Source organism: Somniosus microcephalus, chromosome 13 (genome assembly GCF_052327205.1).
Source record: "Somniosus microcephalus isolate GS21.2 chromosome 13, FLI_Smic_1.0, whole genome shotgun sequence".
In the NCBI taxonomy this organism is placed as follows: Eukaryota; Metazoa; Chordata; class Chondrichthyes; order Squaliformes; family Somniosidae; genus Somniosus; species Somniosus microcephalus.
Genome location: NC_140999.1, coordinates 35629844 through 35656229, shown reverse-complemented (window position 1 = coordinate 35656229; position 26386 = coordinate 35629844). Strand labels below are relative to the sequence as shown.

The following is a 26386-nucleotide window of genomic DNA, read 5'->3' as shown; positions in this document are numbered from 1 at the left end:
GGGTCCATCCGCAAGAGAAGAGGTGATGGATCTCTATGCACAGATGCAGGAGTCTGACAGGTTTTGTCTCCAGGGTCGCTGCGAGTGTGGAGCGAATGGAGGAGTCCATAGCGACCATGAGCAGAGCCTTTGTGGAGTCATTGGCGCATGAACGCATCACCATGGAAAGGTTGGCAACCTTCATGGAGGAGATAACTCGCCAAGGTATAGAAAACATGGTGAGTGCTCATAAGAGAATGACATCTCTTGAGGAGCGTTGGCCATCTGTTGAACAGAGAAACCAGATCTTCATGGAAGTCCTTCTGAGTAGGACTGCCAGCGCAGAAACGGGTCCCCATGGCCCCCTAAGGCGCAGCAAGGTGCTCTCAAGCCACTTCCAAGCGCTGGCCCCTTCTGGCCTGTGCAGCTTCAGGTGAGTGAGCAGCAGCCTGGTGCTCCTGTTGCTGATCCTGCTGTTCCTGGTTCTGCGGCTGCCGCCTCTGCTGCTGGAGATCCTCTAATGGCAAGAAGGGAAGGGAAAAAAAGGCGTCCCATGCTTCTCGTAGATGCCTCTGCTGAGGAAGCGCTGAGTGAGTGTGGCGAGAGGGGCTTCCCAGGAGATCGCATTGGAGAAGTGTGTGAGGCTCCAACCTTCCACAGCTGTGACTAAGCCTTGAAGAAGTAGCCCCAAACCTGCAACAACAAGGTCCTTCACCATACAAGTGCTGGCCCTTTAAATCGCAGCTTCTCCGATTGACCTGCAGCTGCAAGCCAACTGTTTTCACGCCAGGTCTCATCAGCGGGGTTCCCCGCAGGTGTGTTTCAGGTGGGGAAAGCCCCAAATTTGCAACGGAAAATCTACTTCAACAAGGTAATAATTGGTCATTAGTGTTCCGACGACCAGTCCCGCCAGCGGCGGCTGGGACTGAAGCGGGTCGCGGAGAAACGGTGGTCCGAAAGTCGGACGGGGCGGGGAATCAGGCGGGGGGGGGGTCGTGACCCGCTTTTTCGGCGATTTTCGGCCCCCGGCCGCCTGGAAAGCCGCCCGATGGCTGGTAGAAAATCGACCCCAGATAGTGTAGGTGAGGAATTGACATAGGGCGAGTCTTAACTCAAAGGAGCCAGGGGGTGAGGTATTGGATGTGAAACATGATGCACCAGAGTGAAAGCTTATGAGATGTCTGATCCTAGTTGTTTTCAGCATTCAGGCAATGGTTTCAGGAGTCCTGCCGTAAAAAGACAAATTCTTGCAGAGCATCAGAACCATAGGAAGACTCTGAAGATGAAGATATTCGCCAGATGACAGGTATGGCAGCAGAGTCTAATGCTATTCTTTGTGGCATCATCAGAGGGGGTTTCTCTACAATTCAGAGTATCCCAGAGAGAATGGCAGCTCCAGCACCTTCTGCACACATCCCACAGAACAGAAGTTTCCTGAGATAACCAACTGAAAAATGATCTCCTGGGACTATAAACCTTGGTGGTTGGTTATGTGTAGGAGGATCTAGATATCATCCGATGCTACCTTCTGAGCCGAGCTACTTTGTTGTCTGCTCCTCCTCCAATGAATAAACATTAGAGGGGAAACCCCATGGGGAAAGAAATTTTTACAGCTTACCCCTGCACTTTAGGGAAATTCCCCTAACCGGAAACAGTCTCAAAGGTAACTTCCAAATATACCGCAAAAATGAAGTGCAAAAAAAATCTGACAAAAGACTAAACAAAAGTTATGAGCCTCCATCTAACAGCACAGTGAAACACAGCAATCCAGCTTGATGATCCCAGCATCAGCCTCCTTAGCTGTTGTTCTAAATGAACCCAGTTTTATAACGACATCAGTTAGATGGTCAGATCCTGGGTCATAATGACATTTAGAATTGCTGATGTCATCTTGGCCTAAACCCACCATTTGCAAAGCTAAAGGCATCTCTACACCCCTTCCTCACTTTAGCCAAATTTAGGGCAGAACATAAATGAGGCATAAAACTGCTCAAGTCTCAAATTCCAATACCCTCTGCACCAATAGGTCCACTGGATTTATGCCCCAACAGTTGGGATTTTGGGGCCTAGTTTTAGGTCTGAAGTCACTCAATTATTTCAACAGTGCCAAATAAAACTTCAATCAATCTTGTACCATCCACAGATGAATAAGCTGGTACAGCTTTAAATGGCACACGAACTCAGACTATGCTCATACATTGAGCAGAACCCCAAGGATAAAACATTACCATATTTTTTGTCTGCTTAAAAGGGAGGTACCTCAAGAATCTGTAGGTATACTGTTGAACTGCTAAGTGTATGGTCCATAAATGCTAGAGAGAGAGGCAACGTCAGGAATACCATTGAGGAGGACAGAAACTTAATAGACTATGTACTCAGATTGAATGATGACCTAACTGGATTAGTATAACTTGAATAGGATGGCAGAAAAGCTGGTCTGACTGCAATGCTTGGCAACAGGAACATTAGGTAGGTCAGAGCCTGTTGGTTCTGGTGTCAGTTAAGAACAGGGTCACTGGGTGGGTCCATACTGGGTGGTAGAAAGACAGAGACACAGTATGTACTTGAGATATCCAATTGACCACTTAATTAGCTGGTCTATGACGTGAATGTGTTCAAAACCTATGCCACCCGTGAGAAAATGGCCCTGTACACCAACGCCGCCCAGGGAAGGAGAGCACGACAAAGATATAGTTCTCTTGTCTGAATGTAAAACAAGTTCTTCGGTAGACAAGATCAGATTAGTTATATCTCCACACTGAAATAGCAGCTAGGAAATTGATGCTAGGTTTTTGCTCACTTCTTTTGGGGAAATTTAGGCAAATTTCAGTGGGATGAGAACAGATCCGGCCTGGGTACATTGGAATCAAAGATTGGCAGGCAAAATTGTAGTGGAACAATGGGCTGCCTTTAAAGAGGAAATAGTTCAGGTACAGTCGAGGTACATTCCCACTAGGGGGAAAAGAAGGGCAACTAAAGTCAGAGCTCCCTGGATGACGAAAGAGAGAGAATAAGATGAAGCAGAAAAATAGCACGTATGACAGATGTCAGGTCGAGAGTACATCTGAGAATCAGGCTAAATATAGAAAGTTCAGGGGAGAAGTGGAAAAGAAAATAAGAGGGGCAAAGAGAGGGTATGAGAATAGAATGGCAGCTAATATAAAAAAGGTAATCCAAAAGTCTTCTATAGGCATATAAATAGTAAACGGGTAGTAAGAGGAGGGGTGGGGCTGATTAGGGACCAAAAGGAGTCCTACGCATGGAAGCAGAGGGCATGGCTGAGTACTTTGCATCTGTCTTCACCAAGGAAGAGGACGCTGCCATAGACATAGTGAAGGAGGAGGTAGAGGAGCAATTGGATGGAGTAACAATTGATAAAGACGAGGTACTAGAAAGGCTGGCTGTACTTAAAGTAGGTAAGTCACCAGGACCAGATGGGATGCATCCTAGGATGAGGAGGGAAGTGAAGGAAGAAATCGCGGAGGTACTGGCCATAATCTTCCAATCCTCCTTAGAAACGGGGGCGGTGCCAGAGGACTGGAGAACTGCAAATGATACACCCTTTTTTGAACAAGGGTGTAAAGATAAACCCAGCAACTATAGGCCGGTCAGTTTAACCTCGGTAGTGGGGAAGCTTTTAGAAACAATAATCAGGGACACAATTAACAGTCACTTGGACAAGTGTGGATTAATTAAGGAAAGCCAGCATGGATTTGTTAAAGGCAAATCATGTTTAAGCAACTTGATCGAGTTTTTTGATGTGGTAACAGAGAGGGTTGATGAGGGCAATACAGTTGATGTGGTGTACATGGATTTCCAAAAGGCGTTCGGCAAAATGCCACATAATAGGCTTGCCGACAAAGTTGAAGCCCATGGAATAAAAGGGACAGTGGCAGCATGGATACGAAATTGTTTAAGCGACAAGAAACAGAGAGCAGTGGTGAACGGTTGCTTTTCGGACTGGAGGAAGGTATACCAGGGGTCGGTACTAGGACCGCTGCTTTTCTTGATATATATTAATGGCTTGGATGTGGGTGTACAGGGCACAATTTCAAAATTTGCAGATGACACAAAACTTGGGAAGTATAGTGAACAGTAAGGAGGATAGTGATAGACTTCAAGAGGACATAGACAGGCTGGTGGAATGGGCAGACACATGGCAGATGAAATTTAATGCAGAAAAGTGTGAAGTGATACATACAGAAGAACATAAGAAATAGGAGCAGGAGTAGGCCAATCGGCCCCTTGAGCCTGCTCCGCCATTCAATAAGATCATGGCTGATCTGATCCTAACCGCCAATCCACTATCACAGAACCATCTCCTGAATCTAACAGAATTAGACACACGAAATAGGAGCAGGATCAGGCTACACGGCCCCTGGGCCCGCTCCGCTACCCACAGGGCTATGACCGATCCGAACCTAGACTCATGTCCAAATTCCTGCCCGCTCCCCGTAACCCTTAATTCCCTTTACTTCTAGGAAACTGTCTATTTCTGTTTTAAATTTATGTAATGATGTAGCTTCTACAGCTTTTTGGGGCAGCATATTCCATGGACCTACCACCCTCTGAGTGAAGTAGTTCCTCCTCATCTCAGTTTTGAAAGAGCAGCCCCTTATTCTAAGACTATGCCCCCTAGTTCTAGTTTCACCCATCATCGGTAACATCCTCCCCGCATCCACCTGATCCAACCCCTTCACAATCTTATATGTTTCAATAAGATCGCCTCTCATTCTTCTGAACTCCAATGAGTAGCGTCCCAATCTACTCAACCTCTCCTCATATGTCCATCCCCTCATCCCTGGGATTAACCGAGTGAACCTTCTTTGTACTGACTCGAGAGCAAGTATGTCCTTTCTTAAGTATGGACACCAAAACTGTACGCAGTATTCCAGGTGCGGTCTCACCAATACCTTGTACAACTGAAGCAATACCTCCCTATTTTTCTATTCTATCCCCCTAGCAATGAAAGCCAACATTCCATTGGCCTTCTTAATCACTTGCTGCACCTGCATACTAACCTTTTGAGTTTCGTGCACCAGGACCCCCAGATCCCTTTGTACTTCAGTACTTTCCAGTTTCTTGCCATTAAGATAATAACTTGCTCTACGATTTTTCCTGCCAAAAAGTGCATAACCTCACACTTTCCAGTATTGTATTCCATCTGCCAAATCTCTGCCCACTTACTTAGCCTGTCTATGTCCCCTTGCAGGTTTTTTATGTCCTCCTCACTCACTACTTTCCCTCCCATCTTAGTATCATCTGCAAACTTTGATATGTTACACTCGGCCCCCTCCTCCAAATCGTTAATAAAGATTGTAAAGAGTTGGGGACCCAGCACTGACCCCTGCGGAACACCACTAGTTACTGATTGCCAGTCTGAGAATGAACCATTTATCCCAACTCTCTGCCTTCTGTTAGATAGCCAATCCTCTATCCATGCCAGAATATTACCCCCAATCCCGTGATTTTTTATCTTAAGCAATAATCTTGTGTGGCACCTTGTCAAATGCCTTTTGGGAGTCTAAATACACTACGTCCACTGGTTCCCCTTTATCCACCCTATACGTTACTTCCTCAAAGAACTCCAGCAAATTTGTCAAACATGACTTCCCCTTCATAAAACCATGCTGACTTTGTCCTATTAAATTATGATTATCCAAATGTCCTGTTACTGTCTCCTTAATAATGGACTCCAAAATTTTACCTACCACAGATGTTAGGCTAACCGGTCTATAGTTTCCAGCCTTCTGTCTACTGCCCTTTTTAAATAAGGGTGTTACATTAGCAGTTTTCCAGTCTGCCGGGACCTTTGCCGAATCCAGGGAGTTTTGGAAAATTATTACCAATGCATCCACAATCCCTACCCTCACTTCCCTCAAGACCCTAGGGTGTAAGCCATCAGGTCCAGGTGATTTATCCGCCTTGAGTCCCATTATTTTACCGAGTACCACTTCCTTAGTGATTTTGATCGTGTTTAGCTCCTCCCCCCCTTCAGCCCCCTGTTTGTCCAGTGTTGGGATATTCTTAGTTTCTTCTACTGTAAAGACTGATGTAAAATATTCATTCAGTGTTTTTGCCATCTCCAGATTTCCCACCATTAATTTCCCGGTCTCATCCTCTAAGGGACCAACATTTACTTTAGCCACCCTTTTTCTTTTTATATAACTATAAAAACTCTTACTATCTGTTTTTATATTTTTTGCTAATTTACTTTCATAATCTATCTTCCCTTTCTTAATCAATCTTTTTGTTATTTTTTGCTCTCTTTTAAAGTTTTCCCAATCCTCTATTCTCCCACTAGATTTGGCTACCTTATATGCCCTTGTTTTTAGTCGAATACTATCCTTAATTTCTTTACTTAGCCACGGATGGCTGTCTTTTCTTTTACACCCTTTTCTTCTCAGTGGAATATATATTTTTTGGAAGTTGTAAAATAACTCCTTAAATGTACACCACTGATCATGTATCGTCTTACCCTTTAATCTATTTTCCCAAATCACTCTACTCAATTCCGCTCTCATACCTTCATAGTCTCCTTTATTCAAGCTTAGCACGCTTGTTTGAGATCCAACCTTTTCACCCTCTAATTGAATATGGAATTCGACCATGTTATGGTCACTCATTCCAAGGGGATCCTTTACTAGGACATTTTTAATTAATCCTGTCTCGTTACACAGGACCAGATCTAAGGTTGCTTGCCCCCTGGTCGATTCAGTTACATACTGCTCAAGAAACTCATCCCTAATACACTCAATGAACTCATCCTCAAGGCAGCCCTGCCCAATTTGATTTGTCCAATTAATATGATAGTTAAAATCCCCCATAATTATAGATGTTCCCTTATTACATTTTGGTAGAAAGAATGAAGAGAGGCACTATAAACGAAAGGGTACAATCCTAAAGGGGGTGCATGAACAGAGACACCTGGGGGTATATGTGCACAAATCATTGAAGGTGGCAGGGCAGGTTGAGAAAGCAATTAAAAAAAGCTTATGTAATCCTGGACTTCATGAATAGAGGTATAGAGTACAAAAGCATGGAAATTATGATGAACCTGTATAAAATACTGGTTCAGCCTCAACTGGAGTATCGTGTCCAATTCTGGGCACCACACTTTAGGAAGGCCTTAGAGAGGGTGCAGAAAAATTTACGAGAATGATTCCAGAGATGAGGGACTTCAGTGGATAGACTAGAGAAGCTGGGGTAGTTCTCTTCAGAGCAGAGATGATTGAGCGGAGATTTGATAGGTGTCTGGACAGAGTAGAGAGAGAGAGAGAGAGAAACGGTTCCCATTGGCAGAAGGGTCGAGAACCAGAGAACACAGATTTAAGATGATTGGCAAAAGAACCAAAGGCGACGCAAGAAAAAACTTTTTTACTCAGCGAGTGGTTAAGATCTGGAATGCACTGCCTGAAAGGGTGGTGGAGGCAGACTCAATCACGGCTTTCAAAAGGGAGTTGGATAAGCACCTGAAAGAAAAACATATGCTGGGCTACGGGGAAAGGGTGGGGGGAGTGGGACTAGCCGAAGTGCTCTTGCAGAGAGCCGGCACGGGGTCGACGGGCCGAATGGCCTCCTTCCGTGCTGTAACCATTCTATGATTCTATAAAACCGAGCTATGCTAGGCAGTTTGTAATTACAGAAAACATGGGGAATTGAAATCCAGTGTACCAATAATACTCCATGTCACAAAATGTGAGAACACACATAGCAAAGGAAGTACAGGAGATGCTAGAACTGGAAGTAATGGACAATAGCACATGGTTCTGTGTAAATGACCGGAAGCTAAATGACCTGGCCGAGGATGATAGTTTTGCACGAAATAGACTCTTGAGAAGCTAGGCAATATCAAGTATCTGACTACTCTAGATCCAACAAACGATTATTGGCAAAGGCCACTAATCATAGGGACACACTGCATTTTCTAGACTATCAGCACTGTACAAGATTCCAGTCACGCCTTTCAGAATAAAGAATGCATCAGTTATGCTTCAGCAGTTGGCGGGTTCCATTCTGATGAGCACTGGCGATTACACTCAGGCATGCACTGACAATATCAACATTTTCAGTTTCAGAGACACATCGAGCATATCATCAACATATTAACCCAATTGAACAAGACCGGTTTGGCAGTTAAGGTTAAAAAAATGTAACATCAGTAGGCGAGTGGTGGGAACAGAGATGTGACAAGACAAAAGGTGGATTCCATTGCTAGTACGATAGTAAAATACTGCAGATGCTGGAAATCCAAAATAACAACAGAGAATGCTGGAAAAACTCAGCAGGTCAGGCAACATCCGTGGAGAGAAATTTGAGTTGACGTTTCAGGTTGAAACCCTTCTTCAAAACTGGAAAGAAAATAAAAAGATCGAAGGCAAAGCTGCGATCGAACAAAAGAAAAGAAGAGACAATAAAAGGTATGCGAACCATTACCATCTCATCTGGCTTCGCATACCTTTTATTGTCTCTTTTCGTCTTTTGGTCGATTGCAGCTTTGCCTTCGATCTTTTTATTTTCTTTCCAGTTTTGAAGAAGGGTTTCAACCCGAAACGTCAACTCAAATTGCTCTCCACGGATGTTGTCTGACCTGCTGAGTTTTTCCAGCATTCTCTGTTGTTATTGTGGATTCCATTGGTTGTTTGTCCTACCCCTGACTAAGAAACATGTATGGGCATCTCTCGGGTTGGTTGGCTATTTCTGCAGGTTCATTCCCAATTACAGTTCTATAGCCACAGCATTCACTGCCTTAACCTGAAAGATGAAGCTCGACCAGGTGATCTGATCCTTTGAGGTAGAAAATGCTACCGAAAGATGAAAATATGCCCGTACTAGCTTGTCCGAATTATTCTCGAGCTTTCACAGTCCACAGCAACACATCAGACCGAGTCATTGGTGCAGTACCAAGCCAAATAAATGACCTTGGGATAGGAGCACCCAGTCATTTACCCACGTTATAAGCTACTACCACGAGAGATTGTTTATTGAAAAAGAATGTTGAAGCGTTGTCTAGGCATTGCAAAGGCGACAGCTACACTTACACAGGACGGCGCGGCACTTACTGTATATTCTAACAACAATCCTCAAGTGGCTACAGTAAACTCATTACAAAAATGTGCATCTGTTGCGATGCATTACTTCCAGTTCTAGCATCTCCTGTACTTCCTTAGCTATGTGTGTTCTCACATTTTGTGACATGGGGTATTATTGGTACACTGGATTTCAATTCCCCATGTTTTCTGTAGTTACAAACTGCCTAGCATAGATCGGTTTTATAGAATCATAGAATGGTTACAGCACGGAAGGAGGCCATTCGGCCCGTCGACCCCGTGCCGGCTCTCTGCAAGAGCACTTCAGCTAGTCCCACTCCCCCACCCTTTTCCCATAGCCCAGCATATGGACCAATGCTCTCTCAAATAGCGCTATCCAACATCATGCAGTTCCCCAAAATGGGAACGCAGACACCTGATCAAATCAGAAATAAATGCAGATTTGGCCATCACCAGCAGCACTTAGTATTTACTTCAAAAAGGCTGGGGGGGGGGGGGGGGTTGGGTGATGTGGTAAAATGTAGGCATTTTGTCTCATTTTAGCTCAGTAGTGGTTCCTTTAATGTAGTCACAATTTGCCAGGAGTTAAAAAGCAGAGCCCCAAAATTTCAGGTGGGCCACTGTGCCTGCAGAACTGTGCCAGGGCAGAACATCTGCCTGGCAACTGTTCCCACGCTGACCTGGAATCCTGGAAGGGGGGGGGAATGGGGTTAGAGAATTTACACATTTTGGGTGGTCACCCACGCCATTTCAGCATTGCTGGGGTGTATTCCCCCCGTGGAGGGTGCGGGAATTTTGGATCAGCACCTTGCTGCTTCGCTAGGGGGTGACGCCAGCTGAAGAACAATAAGAATGTAGAAAGAAAATTGACCAATTTGCCAGTAGCCATTCTGGGCAGTTTCAGGGCCCTTTCACAATGGTCAGGGAGCTTGGAATAAACTCAGTAATCCTACTGATGTTGGAGAAATGACACTGTGGACCCCACCTCAGCCAGGATTTAGTCCTTTATACAATATAATGCATACTAAAATATAATGGCCTAGAAATTGGGTTCTGGTCTTGCCAGGGCTGTAGCGCCAGAAAGTTTGCGCCAGCGGTAATGCGGCAGCGCCCGACGAAAATTCGGGTGCGCCGGGCCCAGACGGCGGCGGGCGCTAAAACCCTCCTTTAGCGCCTCAAAACGGGCGTGAACTTGGGTTTCCCGGCGCTAATCCCCCGCTGCGGCACCCGATGCGGTGCAGCAGGCGGGGGAACTGCAGGCCTCCTCCTCCTGTTAAGGAGGAGCTGCCTGCAGCCGACAACTGTCCGGCGGATTGACCCGACATCTGAGCCCGGCACCTCGGGGAAATGCCGGGCTCGCATGAGACACTGATCAGGGCCGCGGGGGGGGAATGCAGGAGTCCGGGAAGGGGGGTGCGGGCAGGCGGCCGCCGGGAACGCGGCCGGCCGCCGCTCCACCTTTATGCGCCGGCGCACACTGGGGGAAGACTCTGTTGCCAGAGTCTTAGTTGCGCCTGCCACGGGCGAGGCGGGCGCAACTGAATTTCAGCTTGGGGCCGGGTTACCACGGCAACCGGGACGCTGCGCACACCGATGACGTCATCGGTGCCGGCGCAGCGCTACCGGTCTACCGCCGCGGAAGGGCCCCAGGCAATTTAGGAACCGGCGCCAATTGCAGCGCTAGGCCCTCTAGCGCCGCAAAATCGGCGCTAAGGGCACTGAATTTCTAGGCCAATGTATACTATTTTAGTCTTGTATCTAGCCCCTTGAGATAAATGGATAGCTGAAAATAGTGCAGTAGGATATTCACAGAAGGGTTTTTAGTTGATTTGCAACAACATTATTACAAAAAGTATGAAGGCATAATCTGCAATTAATTGCAGGCCAGTTCTATGCAGTGTGTATTTGAACATTATTTGGGGGATTGTGAAGCATTGCAACTGTAATGTGTAACTGCTGATCCATACCTTACTGAGAATTCAACTGCTTTATCGCAGAGTGGCAGGTCACCTGGAAGCGAACTGTCTGACTGCTGATAATCGGAGACTCCAAATGCCGGCTCAATATTGTCCAACGACATGTTTAAATCGCACAAAACTGCTGTTGGAGGGAGGGAAAAAAATGCCAAATGTTAACTCGCAAGTATGGAGCAAACAAGATGAGTCACGGCTGCGGCATCAATAGCAGGAAGCCGTTGAAAAGAGCGGATTGAGGAAGTGCCCTGAAATGTGCTACGCGGCCAGCGAGAAAAAATACTACCGAGTGGTTCTTGTTGGAACTCTGCCGTTCAGACTCTTGCCCACACCTCGCATCATCCCCTCGCCCCAGCCTGGAGATTGTGGTTCTTTCCGATTTCCAGCATCCAACAGTATTTTGCTAGTCATAAAAGGTCCTCGTTTAACAGCCTCGCCCAGCCCCTTGGCTGCAGTGGTAGACTTCCAGCCATTTCACCTCATTCTCTACCTCCCTCTCCCTCCCAAACCCTCCTCCACCCTGCCACCGATCTCCCCCCCACCCCCATCCATCACCATCAAACACACAAGCCCACCCTCTGCACTCACTCCGCGCCTCCAACTCTTCATCTACCGCCGTTTAGGGCCAGCCCACTTTGCGAGGCAGCTTGGGACATCCTCCCAGCATTGAAGGTCGACACGGCTCATATCTGAAAGGGTAATGCAACACCCACTGAAAGCAATGCAACACCCACTGGAAGCACAAGCACTCCCCCTAATAAGTGAAGGGGCATTTTAAAATTAGGGTTCTCGACTGGGCGAATCACAAAAAAAAATACAATTTCTGCAATGGGCAGATCATCACCACTGATTCAGTCCACCTAGAATGACCATGTTGTTAATGAGCATCCACTTTTATTTCTCCAAGAGCCACTGGAACCTGCCAAACCAGTTGTGCAAACATAAAAATAAATTTTAGCTAGCTATTTTTAAAACTGCTAGCCACACCCACACAAACGGAACAAATCAACACACTATTGTTTGATTGAATGTGGCTTGGGAACTCCAATCAAGCTTTGGAGACAAAATACTTGTAATAGCAAAATACTGTTGGATGCTGGAAATCTGCAACAACAGAAAATGCTGGAAACACTCAGCAGGTCAGGCAGCATTGTGGAGATGGAAACAAGAGTTAACGTTTCAGGTCAATGACCCATCGTCAGAAAATATTTGTATCACACAAGGCTGCAGGCACAATTCTGACTCCACCTATTTTTAAAATTCCTGTGGGGAGCTTTTCCCTGCCGGCAGTTGCCTACACGAATGTGGTAGGGCGAGGCTTTCTGCTCGTCATCCTCGGTCACAAGCTCCACACATTTTCCGAGGTCGGGTTAATATAGGTTAATTCCTGCAGTCTCCCGGTCGGATTTCCAACCGGGAAGCGTGCCAAGGAAATGGCTGCTGCAGCAGGAATCCAACAGCAGCTTAAAGCTGCTTCCCTGACTGAAGAAGGACCAGACGCAGCCAGTAAGGGAGCTATAGAAAATGTGCATGACAAGTCCCTGAATCCACTGATGTTCCATTTTTGTTTGTCAGTACAACAGGCATGCCTAACGAACAGCGTTACTGAAGCAGTAATGATGGAAAATGTGGCCTCACATCATGCCATCTCTGCTGCCTTATTTAAATATGCCCACCACCCATACCTGGGGGTAGGCTTCCAGTGTCTGGCAGAAGTTCTGCTAGAAGATACTTGGGCGGTGATCCACCCTCATCCAATTTTGTGGCCCCCACTGCCCTATAAAGGCCACAGAAACAATGATGAGCAGAAAATCCTGCCCCCCCACCCAAAGACTTGTGACCGAGTTAAAAGGGATCGCTACCAAGCAAAGAATAGACAGAAATTCCTTATTTTTCTCAGTGGCCAAATTGGTTATTAGACCACACACAATTATAAAACAGACTGAAATCATCAGCCAGTGTGATCCATTTGTAGAAATAAATAGAAAAAAAAGTGGATGATTCAAATAAACCAGCTGGTCTGCCGGCATCTGCAAATAGAACCCCCCCCCCCCAAATCCCATCTCCTCCTCTGAGAGGTTATGGGAAGATCTAACAGAGGCTGTCAAAATTACAAAAGGCTTTGAGTGTAAACAATGAAAGATTGTTTTCACTGGTTGGCAAATCGGTAACAAAAAAGCATAAATGGAGGCTGATCACTAAAAAAGGTTATAAGAGAATGTAATGCTTTACCGCAAGCACCTATTGAGGCAGAGACTAACATCATTTAAAAGGGAATTAAGTAAGTATATGAAAGGATATGGGGAATGAGCAGGGCAATGGGATTTGAGTAGTTGGCTCCAGTTGAAAAGCTAGCACCGACACATGTACAATGGGCTGAATGGCTTCCTTCAGTGCAGTCATTTCTACGATTCTACAAGAATTGCTAGTAATGAAGGAGCCAGAATGGTTATATTAAGAGAACAAACCGGGATCAGAAACATTTCAGTAAATAAATCAAGTGTCAAATTTTGTCCCTGTAGCATTGCTTCACTAACATGACCGGCACATTATAAAATATAATTGAAAAATTCCACTTTGTTTATATAGGCTGTCTCACTGCACTCGTTTGCTATATGGTGATGCTCAAAGGGCCATCATAAATGCCACGCAGTATTATAAAGTAAAGAGAGCCAATAGGAATGCCTATAAAGAGAGCAAAACCCTTTGCAAGGCAGTGCAGAGATGTAAAAAAAAACACACCCTTACCCCCTCACCCCACCTCCCACGGTGAATTCCTGATCTTACCACCAGGGTAAGTGAAAGTTAAAAGCTTTCCCACAGGGAAATTGGTGAAAATTGAAATGCTCGTCACCCTAGATCACATTCATGCACTATTCAGCAGCTAGGCAAAGAAGAACTAGCAGTGACTGTGAAGCATCTGTCCAACTTACCCTCTAGACCAATTGCCTGGGAGAGTGGACAAGATAGGGATGGAAAAAAAAAAGAGAAAATATCTACAAAAAATTGTATTTTTGTATTGTATGGCTCTGTATCCTGAAATCACAAACCCCATCCTGTACAGTCGCACAATTACAATTTAAAAAATCATATCAATTCAAACCTGAGCTCCAAGCCACCTAAATGGAAGTCCTAAGCCCTGGACGTTGCTGCTTCCAAGTACCAAATAACAGGAAGCTCTCTAGCTCTATGCAACAATCTCTTCCTGGTTATTCTACTCCTTTCCTCTTGGTCAGTTCCTCAAACAGTTTCTCCACCCCCTGGCCTGTACCTAGAGCTATCCATGAGCAACCACACCAGAACTAACAATTCTGGGTTTCTTGCAGTGCCAGATGAACCTGGCTGAAAGTCTCAGTCGGCAAAGACCATATGCAGGATCACTCTGAATAGGACTTTCACATTAAGAATGTTGATTCTGCCTGGCAGGGAGATTGGGATGGAGTTACGTCCTCCCAAAAGAATAGCATTTGTAGAGAATTTTGTGTGTTTGAAGGGGAACACTTGTTATAATATTTTATCAATTGTAGACTTGCAGGCATGGATACGATTAGTAAAACATAGCAATTTGCAAAGTAAACATTTACTTACTGCAGTATAATTTTAAATAGTATAGCAAAACATGTAATTATTCACATTGATTTCCAAGCCTTTGACTTTAACATTAAAGTAGAAAATGATCTATGTTTTCAAAATTATACAGCAGTTTTGATCCAACTATTGGTAGAATTGAAATTCTACCAAGCACAATTTTCTGTTTATTTAGAACAGTAAGAATATCAGTCTCTCGACTATAACAAGCATTTGTAGTTGACACCCGTCTCAACATTTAACTGTATTAAATCAATTCCAAGGCATTACTTTGATAACATTTGAAAGCCTCATCACATTTGGTTGTGAACAGATAATAAATAAACAATACAATACAATACATAATAAAAAGCTTATCAACTGAGCACATTTCAATAACCACAGAATACAGTACCAATGACACATTCTCCAACTAACTGTTATTGTATGATAATTGACATTAAAAGAATTCTCAATTTCAAAACGGCACAATCTTCAGTCGCAAGGATATTGAAAGGTACTGCAAACATTAGGCCTCAGATCACTAGAAAAATCCTACAATATGGTGCCGTTTCATTCAAAGATAGGTGACTGAATTACCAGACTTCAATCCCTTTTCTATATATTTCCCATACAAGTTTAAAGTTTGACAAAATCCTGCTCCATCATGAACAGCAGCACTTCTGAACAGACATGAAACAATCAATATTTAAGCAGTTCCCATGCAGTACTTTTTTTGTGGACTCTTGTAAAAGCCCATTTCTGTATTACAGTACACAGATTCAATTATTGCAGAATTCTAGTTCTTTTAAAAAACCAAAGCATTCCTTACATTCTATCCTTGGCATAGTATGGCAGGGTTTTAAAAAATTGACACCAAAGTCTGCAGTTTCTGTATTCTAACTGCAATCTAGTCCATGAAAACAACTAGGGTCCTTCCTTATAGAAGCATAATCTCTGCCTGTATTGTTCAATCAGCTCCCTCCAGAGTAATCAGCATTCAGTGATGTAAGGCTTCCTGCTCTCCGATTGGATCCAACTGTCTGCAGGTACCCCATCACCCCATGTAACCACAGCCCATATATGGCAAGATCCTCAGATTACATGGTGGTAGTTCATTGGTGAATGACGGTCACTGCTGATTTTCTCAAATCTCACTGGAATACAACGTCCTGTTTCTTATTAGATGCTTTGTTCCGTGCGCAAGTCACACCCACCCCGCATACATAAACGCACGTCCTAACAGCTGCTTAAAAAGCTCTTGAATTGCTTACATTATTGATACAATTACTTCCCCAAGGTTATTCCACTTCATTGCAAAAATACACAACTCAAATGCTACATATGAATGAGATAAATGCAGGATCTCTAATGCAGTGCTTCACAAATTATTATCTATACTAAACAAGTGTACTGACAAAAATATCAGCAGTTATATTTTGTAATACAGTAGACTTCACATACCAGAGTGAAACTACCAGTCCTGGCTCAGTGGTAGCACTTTCACCTCTGAATCAGAAGGATGTGGTTCCGGTCCCACTCCAGGGGCGTGAGCATGTCATCTAGGCTGACAATTCAGTGCAGCACTGAGGGAGTGCTGCACTGTCAGAGGTGTCATCTTTCGGATGAGATGTTAAACCAAAGTCCCACCTGTTCTCTCAGGTGGACGTAAAAGATCCTATGGCACTACTTGAAGAAGAGCAGAGGGTTCTCTTGGTACCCTGCCCAACATTTATCCCTCAACAAATATTATCCGGTCATTGCTGTTTGTGGGAGCTTGCTGTGTGCAAATCGGCTGCTGTGTTTCTCTACATTACAACAGTGACTACACTTCAAAAAGCACTTAATTGACTGTAAAGCGCTTTGGGACGTCCTTAGATTATGAAGGGTACTAAATAAATGCAAGATCTTTCCTTCCAGATGCTACTGCCTCTTTGTACAACATTAACTGTAATAGGTATTACAAGGCTATTATAGGGCCCTTCCGAACACAACAAAAATTTAAGGGGGAAAAATTCAGTTGGTTAGTGCCTCCTGCTAGCGCCTCTGGGGGGGGCGCTAACGGGACGCTAGGAACTTAGCGCCTGAGTGCGGCGATTTTAGCACCACTTGCAAAATTGACCAGTCATTTGACGGCAGTGCTAAACACTACCGCCACGATCTCCTGCGCCCGCAGACTGTGACGTCAGTCAAGCATGCAACGCCCCGGACCGGATATTGAGTCGCCTCCCCTGCCTTAGCACCTGCCGCTAGGAACGACAGGTAGAGGGGAACGTTTTCAAGTCGGGAAGGGGCTGGGTGAGCGTTATTTAAAGGCGGGCGCTTCCTGCCTTTTCTTGTCGGCAAAATTTTTGGTTTTAATGCTATCCTAAGGAGTTTTGGCCCTCAGCACCACTTTTGAAGTTTCTAAGCGCCGAGCTCTTTCCCTGGGCCTATCCATTAGTGCTTCCAACACAATTGCTTTTGAGGTCTCTCCAGGCCGAGGTTCAGGCTGCAATGAGCAGGGTGTGGCTGGTCAGCAAGATGGCCCCTCCCCTTTAAGAACTGGACGGCACCAGTCTGTCTGGCTTCCATGGTAACTGGCATCGCCTGAGCTTCGGTAGCGTTCTGAGGTAGCATCTCACTCCCTGACGTTTGCGCCTTAAGAGAGGTGTGTAGCGCCTGATTTAGCGCTCAAATCACCTCCAGGGGCGATAGAGGCGAATTTTGCAGTCGGAGGCGATAATTAGTGCCGGGCGCTAAACTTTGCGCCCGGCCAATATTAGTGCCCCAAAATGGACGATACCGAATTTTCCCCCCTAAAGCTTGCTTACATTTCAAATCACTGAAACACTACAGTCCTCAAATTCCTTGAGTCACAATCATGGCAGTTATGCCAGGATCATGCCTGACAGTGACCTCCAGTGCTGACCCTGCCACTTTGGTCGTATCCCCAGTGCCCGCTTGCTTATGCCTGCTAGAAATTCCGGTGCCCACCTGCCTTTAGGCTGAGGGTTGCCCAGCCGCCCTCCCCCCACCAACCCTGCTTGGGAGGCCGTTTTCCAAACTTTGGGGGCGGGTCATCGAGGGTTCAGGCCATTTCCTGACATGGTGGGGCCCCACATACACCCTTGTGGCGGCTGGTACACCTTCAGTCACTCAGTGTACCATCCGCTACTACAATGCTGTTCCGACTGAGGATCAGAATTGGGATCTACTGGCTGAAGCAGTCTCTTGTCATTTGACTTGTATTGGGCAGATGGAGGTCCCGTCCCTCACAAGACACTAAAGAAGCTCCAGAAAACAGGAATGACGTGACGCAACTGGGTCTCCGCCATTTTCCTGGGGTTCAGGTGGTCTCCCACTAGAATTACAGTGGGAGACCAGTGGATCCCCTATGGAATTTCAGGGCTCATATTTTCCATGGATCCTCTATATAATTATGTCAATACCATTTGAAAAAATATTTCTAAAGTAAAAACCATATGCCTTTTTGCACATACTGATCAATGAAAGAAAAAAACAAATCCTGAACAACCAAACTTACAATCTTGCAGTTGCTCAGGAAAATTTCTCTTCTAAAACTCTTATGTTAAATTAGCTGCTCTAATATAATGAAAATTCAGCAAACCACACCAGCTTAACAGATGATAAAGGAGAGATTTCTTACTCGTAAAATCTAACACGCCCCCAAAAAGTTTTCATTTCAACTTACATTCACTGAAATCATGGTTGGTGGCATGTAGCCAAAAGCAATGAGTACAAGGGGAATTTGCACAGAAACCCCTTCAGATTCCACAGTAACAGCAACTGTTTCACATTGCAGGGAAAATAAAACAGCTGCCAATAACTAGCACGCTGAAAAGATTGAAAGAAAATAAGAAATAATAACCCAGAAATTGTGTGAATTTGGCATAAACAGTCGGGGCTGTAATTTGGAGTGGAAAACAGATCCGCAAGTTTCTGCTTATTTATAAATTTCTAGGAAATCATGAGAGGAGGGAGGCGGAGATGCTTCTTATCCCAGCATCAATTACATTGCTGCAGTACTTTGAGGACATTTCTGGGGCTATTCCCGGGCTTCCCAGGGAATTATGTCCAAAACACCCCTGTTGGGCCCTGCTGGCAATCTGGGCTTCAGGCTCTGCCACCTCCGTGGGCCAATGCCCCTGTTGAGGACACCTGCCCTAAATATTTAAACAATCCCATCCCTGGGATTTGGGATGGGGTCAGTAGTGGGTCTAACTGGCAGGTAGAACAACAACAAAACAACTAGAAATTCAGTGGGCTGCGCCACCAGTTAGCGCCCAAAGAGGGCACTCAGTGGCTTTAGCGCCACTGGCCACGCCTCCTGCGATATTTAGCGGGGCGCTAATGGCGGCGTTAGCTTGTAGCGCTGCGCCGCTACCGATGACGTCATTGGTGTGCGCAGTGCCCCGCTCCCGCCCCGATCGCGATATTTGGTCACGCCCGCCTCTGTAACGCCGGTCGCAAATCGCAACCGGTTCACAGGACCTACCTGTGGCGGTAGTGGCGCAAATTAAGGTGGCGGTGCCGGGCGGCCATTTTTTCCGGTGGCCGCCTGCCAGCACCTCCTCGCGCCGCCCTCCCCGGCCTCCTGATCCACCCCCCGGGCAGTGCCGGCTGTGTCCCAAAAGCCCGGCACTTCTCCTCGGCGTCGGGCTCTTTTGCTGGCACTTGCAATCGGTGATCGCGCTGGTGCAGGCCCCTCCCCCTTAAGAAGGGGAGGAAGGCCTGCAGTACAGCAGCGCGCCGTGCCACAGCATGTGGCGCTGTGGCACGTAGCGCGGCGATATTCAATTTGAGCGCCCCAAGCGGGACGCGGGGAGCCTCGAGCAGCGCCCCGAGTCCCTCTTGGGGCGCTCCCACTGAATATCGGGAGGGCACAAGCGGCTCTGGCCGGAGCGCAAATTCTGGCGCCCAGGCGAGCATGGCGCCCCAAACGCGGCGCCACCGAATTTTTAGCCCCTTGTATTTATATAGCGTCTTTAACGTCGTAAAACATCCCAAGGTGTTTCACAGGAGCATTATAAAACAATATTTGAAACCGAGCCACATAAGGAGAAAAGCGAGGTAGCGAGGCAGAGAGGTTTAGGGAGGGAATTCCAGAGCTTAGGGCCTTGGCAGCTGAAGGCATGGCCACCAATGGTTGAGCAATTAAAATCAGGGGTGCTCAAGACGCCAGTATTAGAGGAGCCCAGCTATCTCAGGGGGAAAACAAGAATGAGAATTTTAAAATCGAGGCGTTGCTTAACCGGGAGCCAATGTGGGTCAGCGAGCACAGGGGTGATGGGTGAACAGGACTTGGTGCGAGTTAGGACACGGGCAGCCAAGTTTTGAATGACCTCAAGTTTACGTAGGATAGAACATGGGAGGCCAGCCAGGAGTGCGTTGGAATAGCCAAGTCTAGAGGTAACAAAGGCATGGATGAGGGTTTCAGCAGCAGATGAGCTGAGGCAGGGACGGAGCCGGGCGATGTTACAGAGGTGGAAATAGCCTGTCTTAGTTATGGCACAGATATGTCAAATATGACACCAAGGTTGCGAACAGTATGGTTCAGCCTCAGACAGATGCTCGGGAGAGGGATGGAGTCAGTGGCTAGGGAATGGAGTTTGTGCCGGGGATCAAAGACAATGGCTTCGGTCTTCCCAATATTTAGTTGGAGGAAATTTCTGCTCATCCAGTACTGGATGTCGGATAAGCAGTCTGACAATTTAGAGACAGTGGAGGGGTCGAGAGAGGTGGTGGTGAGGTAGAGCTGGGTGTCGTCAGCCTTTATGTGGAAACTGACACTGTATTTTCGGATGATGTCGCCGCGGGGCAGCATATAGATGAGAAATAGGAGGGGGCCAAGGATAGATCCTTGGGGGACACCAGAGATAACGATGCAGGAGTGGGAAGAGAACTTCTATCCCACTGCATAACCATGGCTGGAATGGTGCCATGTAATTTCTATAGTAATAACTTTACTACATTAGGTATCAGCCTTGGCTCAGTGGTAGCACTCTTGTCTCTGAGTCAGAAGGTTTTGAGTTCAAGGCCCACTCTAGGACTTGAGCACATAATCCAGGCTAACATCACTTAAACTAATTATCTGGTTATTTATATCAATGCTGGTTGTGGCACCTTGCTGTGCGCGTCTTGGCTCCCGCATTTCCCTACTTTACAAGCGGCTACACTGCAAAATATTTAATTGGCTGGGGAGCACTTTGGGAAATCCTGAGGTTGTAAAAGGCGCTAGATAAATGCAAGTTCTTTCTTTACGATAGAATTTCTTAGCTACTTTATTTCCTTTAGGTGGATTCAGTGGCTGGAAAGAGTACAATAAATGTGAAATGTCAATGGCTTAGCTGATTAAGGCAGTAAGCAGTTAAAGCCTACAGAGCAGGCAGGTCCAAGGTTCGCTCCCTTAGTTATCTGGTCGCAGCTCAGGTAGAGAGGAAAATAAACAACCGGTGTGCCATTATCTGATCACTATGCAGTCGTCATCGTACGTGTCTTCCCCTTTGGGGAACTGTATGAAGTGATGGAAGGATTTCTGGCCACGATTAACGCTCCTTCCGTGACTGTAACCATCTTCGTACCAGCCATTAGGGTGGTTAGTCCTATGGCGGGAGGGTTTTACGGGCTCCCACAACCCATACGGGGGGGGGGGGCCACCCACACCCACGGACGCAAGTATCCCGCTGGATGTCAACCCAGAATTTAGAGCCGGAGCTCCGACTCCACTTGCCGGGACTGTCTGGAGTGGGGTTCGAAACCCTACGCCTTCTGGCCCAGCGGCGGGGATGCTACCGCTACGCCAAAGGCCCACTCCTACTATGCAGTGACCTTGCTGGAAATGCACGTGGGAAAGTTTGACTCAGGACAGTGTTCTAAAATACATTAGCCACTCGCCATACGGGGCTAATTGGGAATCCAAAATGTAGCTAACTGCATTTCTGATTAGTAAATAAAAAATGAGTAATAGACACCGTCCTTGGGCATGTGATCTCAATACCCATATTTGCACGCCCTATGCATGTGTACTTTAACCCTTTTGTGCGTTTTTATGGTTAAATGGGAAGACAAAAAACAAAGTGTGCGTGTGTTTTTTGATCATTGAAAGTACTTTACTTCCTTGGTTACTGAATAGTGGTAGATGTTTGTTAAGCAAATATACATGTGAAATACATTGACCTGTATTGTGTGAGTGTTTTCTACTTAAACTAGTGCATGTGATTAAAACAGTGTCGCTGTAGCCACAACGGTGGCTCGTTAGCAATTTCTATTGGACAACACTGGCTCAGGACAGTATTAATATCCTCCCTTCCCACTGTCCAGGGCCCCAAACACCCCTTCCAGGTGAAACAGCGATTTACTTGTACTTCTTGCAATTTACTATACTGTATTCGCTGCTCACGATGCGGCCTCTTCTACATTGGGGAGACCAAACGCAGATTGGGCGACCGCTTTGCGGAACACCTCTGTTCAGTCCGTAAGGGTGACCCTGAGCTTCTGGTAGCCTGTCACTTTAATTCTCCACTTCACTCCCACTCTGATCTCTCTGTCGTCGGCCTATTACATTGTTCCAATGAAGCTCAACGTAAGCTCGAGGAACAGCACCTCATCTTTCGATTGGGCACTTTGCAGCCTGCTGGACTCAACATAGAGTTCAACAATTTAAATAATAATCCCTGTCCCCATTTTTCATGCAGTATGATTTTGCCATTCCCATTTGCAACATTTTCACAGCATGTTCTTTCAATTCCTTCCTCCCCTCTTAACCCCCCCCCCCCTGTCTCTGCACCTGCTTAATATCTGTTACATCTCCAGCTTTTTCCAGTTCTGATGAAGGGTCCCAGACCTGAAACGTTAACTCTGTTTCTCTCTCCACGGATGCTGCCGGGCCTGCTGAGTATTTCCAGCATTTTCTGTTGTTATTTAATATCCGATGTGATGCTCTCCTTGTGGTTGAATGATGTTTGACAGGTTATTATCTAGACCTATGCAAGAAGAACGGTCACTGTGAGCTACCAAAGATCTACTGGTGCCTGTAGAACAATACCACAGCAGGAGGTGCATTTCGGGGCGGTTTCTCAGCATTTCATTACTTCCTTCTATTAGTTTAGTTAATTCCCCAAGCTCGTCACAAAAATAAAATTATCAGGTGCCAAGAGACTAGTTTAACCTGGGTGGGCAGGAGAGGAAAATTGGCCGGGAAATTTGTTCCACAGGCTTCCTGACCATACTTCCAGCACTTTTCACCAGGAATTACACTGGTTACATAATACACCCACTGACAGGCAAATGAAGGAATTATATCTTATGATGATTAATTTCCCAATATTTACATGCTAACAACTCAACCAGAAGTCATTTTAAAACTATCTGGACTGACCTTTTAACAAAATTAGTCCTAGTTTTTTACCTATTTTGGTTTCTTAGCAATGACAGCATTGTTTGTTTCTTTGGATTGATGTTTATTTGTTCCACCCCAAATTTGTGCCTCTGACTACAATTACACTACAATTCCATCTTTAGAAAGGCAAGAATTTCGGAGCTAATGGGGGAAAAATTCAATTGGTAGCACCACCCGTTAGCGCCTTAAGAGGGTGCTAAGTGGGGCGCAAACCAACTAGCGCCCGGGCGCGGCGATATCTGCGCCGCTCGCGAAATTGACCGGACATTTTGCGGCGGCGCTAAACAATACCGCCCGATCTCCTGCGCACGCAGATCTTGACGTCATTCGAGAGTGCAACGCCCTTGTGACGTGCTGGACCGGAAATTCAGTGGCGCCCCCATCCTTTCCGCCTGGCGCTACCAACGACAGGTTGACTGGAACGCTTCCCAGTCGCTGTGGGGCTGGGGGACGCTATTTAAAGGGGGCCTCTGCCTGGCTTTTGTGTGGTAGCCATTTTTGCACCACTCGTTTTGAGAGAGAGAGAGAGAGAGTTGGAGAGAGACAAAGAGAGAAAGAGAGACTTCTGCATTGAGTCAACGTTGTCTGGGGTAGTTTTGGCTTCTGACCATAACTTTGCAGGTACTTTGCTTTTTGACCTTCATAACTTTGATTGCCCAGAGACTATGGGGGCTGCAATGGATGGGAACGTCGTCCTTCTCCATCACATTCGGAGGGCACAGAGACGCAGAGAGAGAGTGGCAATCATGGCCAGACGGAGGAGGGCCAACAGGCCTCGGTACAGGAGACCTTACTCTCCCAGGGTTTTTCGCCAACAGTTCTCCTACATTAATATGTTTGAGGAGCAGTGTTTGTGAAGGCTGCGATTCAGCAAGGAGGTGGGCACTGAGCTCTGCCACCTGCTTCAGCCAGATCTGCAGCCTCAACTGAGGAGCAGGATGTCTCTGTTAGTGGCAGTGAAGATAACAGTGGCTCTCAACTTTTATGCCATCGACTCATTTCAATCAGCTACTGGGGACATCGCCAATATCTCCCAGTTCGCGGTGCATTGCTGCATCCGTCAGGTAACAAATGCCCTCTTTAAAAGGAGACGAGAGTACATCTCTTTCCCCATGACCCCGGACAAGCAGCAAGAACGCGCAACGGGCTTTGCGATGATAGCGGGCTTCTCCATGGTGCAGGGCGCCATTGACTGCACGCATGTGGCTTTGCGGACGCCGCAGGGGAATGCCGAGGATTTCCGCAACCGAAAGGGCTTCCATTCCTTAAACGTCCAGTTGGTCTGTGACCACAGACAGCTGATACTCGCTGTCAATGCCCACTTTCCAGGCAGCAGCCACGATGCCTTCATCCTGCGCCAGACCTCTGTGGCAGACCTTTTCCAGGCACCGCATCACCCAGGAGGTTGGCTTCTCGGGGACAAGGGATATCCTCTGTGCACCTGGCTGATGACACCGCTCTGTTTGCCCAGCTGAGCTACGATACAACGAGAGCCATCAAGCTACCAGGAACATCGTTGAGCACACAATCGGCGTGCTCAAGCAACAGTTCCGCTGTCTGGACCATTCTGGAGGAGCCCTGCAGTACTCGCCTGAGCGAGTCTCCCGTTGTGTGCTGCATGCTGCATAACCTTGCAATCCTCAGGACCCAGCCAATGCCACCAGACATTGGAGCACCAGCAGAGGAGGAGGAGGAGGAGGAAGATGAGGAGGATGATCATCAGCAGCACCAAGGCGGGAGGGAGGCACAAAGTGGAAGGGCCGTCCGTCAAAGGCTCATAGCAAGTCGCTTCTAGGCCCCCTCTGAGGGAATGGCTTCTGCCATTCAAACAACCTGAATGAAACCATCCCGCAACCCCTAAGCCAGTCAAGGCAACAATGAGTGCAAAGACCAAACATGTACATTTTGAATACAGACACTTCTTTATTTCACAAACTCTGTGTGTCTCATTTCCGCATGACAAAGTAATAGAAAGAAACACAAAAAAAAGCAGTCATTCACATAACTGGCTCTCACAACCTGGAGACAATGTCCAAAACAGTAACAAAAATTTGACCACGACCCTCGGCCTTCAATAAAACAATGAAAAACATTTTGCCACACCTCCTACTTTTTGCCCTTCGAGGGTGATCTGCTTCCCTTGTGAAATTCCCCCCTTCCCACCCTGCAGCTCCTCCGTAATGGGACCCCAGTGGCTGGAACAAGGCTGGGGGAAGGCTGCTGAGTGTCAGAAACTGAGACTGCAGATGCCCTTGAGGGACGGCCTGGACCAGCTCTGGGCCTGGAGGGCCCAGCTGCTGACTGCACCAACTCTGCATGGGCGGTAGCAGTCTGTCCTACAGGTGGTGGCAACTGCAGTGGAGAAGTGATAGTTTTGGCAGCAGGAATGCTGTCATCTTGAGCGAGGACAGCAACTCCCTGCTCGACCGACACACTGGCACTCCCACGGGGCAGCACTTCAGCATCCGGAGCAATCTGATGGAGCACAAATTGCTGGCCTGCTGCGGCGCGGTGAGAGCCCCGGGGAAATCTGCCTGATCCAGCGAGGGTGCAGCAGTCAGTGCTCGTGTGGCCTCAATCTGCATCTGCACGAGACCAGCCACTGACTGCATTGCAGCACTTAGCATTTGCGTGGCAGCCGCCTGTGCTACAGCGAAGTGCTCCACACTCCTTGCCAGTGATTCAATGGATTCGGGCATCCTTGCCACTGCAGCCATGAACTCAGTGTGCCTTTGCTCCACCTGGGCGCTCATTTCAGCGAGGACCCGCTCCTCATCTGCGTCCAGTGCCGCAGGACTCGAGGCCATACTCTCCCTCCGGGGAGAAGGCCCCCGAGCTTCCCTACCCCCCTCGCGTTGCTGCAGCCCGCTGGGTCCTGGAGCTTCACCCTCATCAGACCATTCCCCCCTGCTCCCCTCCAGGGAAGGCATGTCCCCAGTATGGGCATGGGCTGCCTCGGTAGAGGGTGGCGCTGATGGTCCGGCTTCCTCTTCCTCCTCGCCTTCAGCTTCACTCTCACTGGCAGCTTGAGGGCCTGTCTCCTCACCTGGTGAATCACCATCTGAAAGCAGGGAGGTACAAGAGTGGCTTTAGCATGAGGACAGGGTGGCAGCAAGGGAGGCATGAGTGCAGCGATTTAGTGATTTGGATTGAAAGTGTCAAAGGCTGCTGTTGTGAGGAACAAGTGGAAGGAGAGAGGACAAAAAGGTGATGACCTTACCATTGCTGTCCAGAACGGGGTCGGCGTCTCCAGTGGCGATGGGACCAATCACCCGGCTTGCCACAATCCTGTGGACGCGCTGCTCAAGATCGCTGAGGGCTTGAAGCTGAGGCCGCCCTCCACCGGTCTGTTGCTGCTGTCTCCTATTATGAGACAGCTTGGCCTGCAAGAAAAAGGATGGCGTCTGTGTAAATAT

General features: G+C 47.0%; 1 protein-coding gene across 7 annotated transcripts in view; it reads right to left on the bottom strand.

Moving 5' to 3' along the window:
• acsbg2 (acyl-CoA synthetase bubblegum family member 2) overlaps window positions 1-15610 on the bottom strand; it is a 60931-nt gene extending 45321 nt beyond the window's left edge. For 2 of the 7 annotated variants that reach the window (XM_086004742.1, XM_086004743.1), the window contains exons 1-2: window positions 11578-11626; window positions 10997-11129 (exon numbers count right to left, since the gene is read on the bottom strand). In XM_086004742.1, coding sequence (XP_085860868.1) covers window positions 10997-11129; window positions 11578-11611 — 167 coding nt within the window. In that variant the 5' untranslated portion in view covers window positions 11612-11626. Of the gene's footprint in view, window positions 1-10996; window positions 11130-11288; window positions 11505-11577; window positions 11690-12250; window positions 12270-15401 lie in introns of those variants that run through there. The other 5 variants (XM_086004744.1, XM_086004747.1, XM_086004745.1 and 2 more) reach the window with 5 other exon arrangements.
• Window positions 15611-26386: the final 10776 nt, after the last annotated feature.